This window comes from Phragmites australis, chromosome 3 (assembly GCF_958298935.1).
Source record: "Phragmites australis chromosome 3, lpPhrAust1.1, whole genome shotgun sequence".
NCBI lineage: Eukaryota > Viridiplantae > Streptophyta > Magnoliopsida > Poales > Poaceae > Phragmites > Phragmites australis.
The window spans coordinates 49,080,059-49,082,858 of record NC_084923.1 but is presented as its reverse complement, the minus strand read 5'-3'; the positions used below and the strand labels follow the sequence as shown (position 1 = coordinate 49,082,858).

At 56.6% G+C, this 2,800-nt stretch overlaps 1 protein-coding gene across 1 annotated transcript; it reads left to right on the top strand.

The window, feature by feature from the left end:
• Positions 1-240: 240 nt before the first annotated feature.
• On the top strand, positions 241-2,524 carry LOC133913699 (mannan endo-1,4-beta-mannosidase 3-like). Its single transcript, XM_062356918.1, has 4 exons — positions 241-909; positions 1,025-1,219; positions 1,325-1,447; positions 1,670-2,524. Exons 1-4 carry the CDS (start codon positions 568-570, stop codon positions 2,402-2,404), a joined length of 1,395 nt encoding a protein of 464 aa, XP_062212902.1. The 5' UTR covers positions 241-567; the 3' UTR covers positions 2,405-2,524.
• Positions 2,525-2,800: the final 276 nt, after the last annotated feature.

Below are 2,800 nucleotides of genomic sequence, written 5' to 3'. Positions count from 1 at the left end.
GTCGGTCCTTCCTTGCTCGGCCGCCTGCGGAGTGCGGTCCCCTCGTGCCGGCCGCGGATTCCTTCAAAGATCCAACCGCCCGCGCGCGCAGAAACGCCAGTGCGTTTTGGCCGTGGCACGCGCACGCGCACGCACTCCCCCCCGCGCGGCGCGTGACTTCGTGGCGCTTGCGCGCTGCCTCCTTCCGTCCGGCGGACGGCCTCGTGGCCGGATTCGTCCAGGTTTTGCAGTTACGTGACGGTACGGGACGAGCCAGGTTGCTACGTTCGGCACGAAACCTTGAACGGCCTGCGTGCACGAGGAACGTTACCCGATCGAGCTACCTTGCTCGGAACTTCCAATATTCCCTCTCTCTTTGCACAAAGATGGATGGATCCCGATCAGATTGTACACGTACGGGTTCAAGTTGAGGCGCATGTTCCAGGCATTGCGGCTCTGCTACCTTCGGAGGGCTCTATTAATATGCACGCACGGGCGCGCGAGTTCGCGGCAAACTTGCGTGCGATGGTTCACCAGACGGGCAACCCGCTGCATGAGTAAGTAGGCTAGCTGCAGAGGGGAGAGGCAATGGTGAGGCTACGGCCGCCTCTCGCGATCAACCTCCTCGTCGTCGTTCTCTTCCTGGGAGGCTCCGCCGTGCAGGCCGACGGGACGGCGGACGGCGGCATCGTGCGCGTGGACGGCACGCAGTTCGTGGTGGACGGCGGCGGTACCATCTACTTCAGCGGGTTCAACGCGTACTGGCTGATGCTGATGGCGTCGGACCCGTCACGGAGGGGCAAGGTGGTGGCGGCGTTCCGGCAGGCGTCCGCGCACGGGCTCAACCTCGCGCGGACCTGGGCGTTCAGCGACGGCGGCGACAGCCCGCTGCAGTCGTCGCCGGGCGTCTACGACGAGGCCATGTTCCAGGTGACCGCGCGCTCCATGTCCATCCGTCGTGCCTCGACGCTTACGTGCAGACGAATGCAAACTATAGGCGTGACTTGTCGCACGCGCCGAGCTAACAGCAACTTGGATTTTGCAGGGGCTGGACTTTGTGATCGCCGAAGCGAGGCTGCACGGCATCTACCTTCTCCTCTGCCTGACCAACAACTTCGAGGACTTCGGCGGCAAGCGGCAGTACGTCCGATGGGCGAGGGAGGCCGGCCACGACCTCGCCACTGCCGACGACTTTTTCAACAGCACCGTCGTCAAGGACTACTACAAGAACCACGTCAAGGTATGCATCGCCACGCAATTCCTGACTGGTCTCTATGCATATGTCAGCTTTTGTCTCTCCGCTAGCTAGTTCCATCTCCTACAAAGCTTTCTTGTTGGCACGCAGACGGTGCTGACACGCGTGAACACCATCACCGGGGTGGCGTACAAGGACGACCCTGCCATCTTCGGCTGGGAGCTCATGAACGAGCCGCGATGCGACGCCGACCCTACCGGCGCCATGGTGCAGGTCATCTCCTCCTCCATCCATCCATGATCCATCCATTGTTAGCTTGCTCATGTACCACGCTGAATTATTCAGCCTCGATCCATATCCTGCTAGTCTCACATGCATCATGTCAACGAAGCCCAAGCTAAATCGCCACAAAAAAAAAACCCGGCTGAATTCTTGCTGTCACGAGCCACATGACCAACCGTAAGATTCGTTTCCGATTTGATTTCGTCCCTGCAGGCCTGGGTGGAGGAGATGGCGCCGTACGTGAAGACGATAGACGGCAAGCACCTGGTGACGGCGGGGCTGGAGGGCTTCTACGGCGACGGCGCGCACGAGAGCAAGGACCTCAACCCCTGGGGCATCTACTACGGCACCAACTACGTCGAGACGCACCGCGCGGCGGGCATCGACTTCGCCACCATCCACCTCTACCCGGACGTCTGGCTCTGGGGCTCCGGCGCCGACGAGCAGTTCGCCTTCTTCAAAAACTGGACGCGGTCGCACGTCCGGGACACGGAGCTGTACCTCGGGAAGCCGCTGCTCGTCACCGAATACGGCAAGTTCCTGTGGGAGGGCGTCACGAACCGGACGCAGCGGAACTACTTCCTGGGCATGGTGCTCGATTCCATCTACGCCTCGGCGTCCGACGGCGGGCCGCTCGTCGGCGGCGCGTTCTGGCAGCTGCTCGACGACGGCATGGACACGCTCAGGGACGGGTACGAGATCATACTGCTCGAGGACTCCCGTGCAGCGAGCATCATCAGCAGACACTCCTGGCAGCTAGCAGAGCTCAACGGGCAGAACGTGGAGGCGCTTCGCCGGAGGAGGAGCTGGAGTTCGCATAGGAAGATACACGTAGGCAGCTCGGGTAGGGGTAGTAGTAGCACTGGTGATACACCACAGTCCCAGATACTCTTGGTTCGTTTCATCGATTTGTTCAGATCAATTTCTTCGTTGTTCAGCAGCGTATAGACTGTAGAAATTTTTTCAATATGTGATAGATATGATGTAGGTAGTGGGAAAATGCAAAATCTCATGAACTTGTGCACATACAACTTATCTTAGTCATCTATCTCCCTCATTTGATGCTTATCCATATCTTGATTATTCTCGGTTGTTTTATAATTTTTTTCACCTATTTCTTAAATACGAATTTAAACATAAATAAATGATCTTAATAAATCATGTGTGCGTATGAAAATTTCCCTTCACAGTAAGTGTAACTAAGAAGTCAGGGACTCAAGATGAGTAATTAGAGAATACATTAACACTATACTTGTCGTTTTCTTTTTTTGAAAGGAAAATTATAGGAGCCAGAATAGTAGTAACAGTATGTTTGTCCTAACAGATTGTATTTTTTTACTACAT

Bases quoted from the DNA above. Each gene is read 5' to 3' on its own strand.
- LOC133913699 (XM_062356918.1), top strand. From the start codon at position 568: ATGGTGAGGCTACGGCCGCCTCTCGCGATCAACCTCCTCGTCGTCGTT. The intron at 910-1,024 runs GTGACCGCGCGC...TGGATTTTGCAG, and splicing joins ACGACGAGGCCATGTTCCAG to GGGCTGGACTTTGTGATCGC. The intron at 1,220-1,324 runs GTATGCATCGCC...GTTGGCACGCAG, and splicing joins ACTACAAGAACCACGTCAAG to ACGGTGCTGACACGCGTGAA.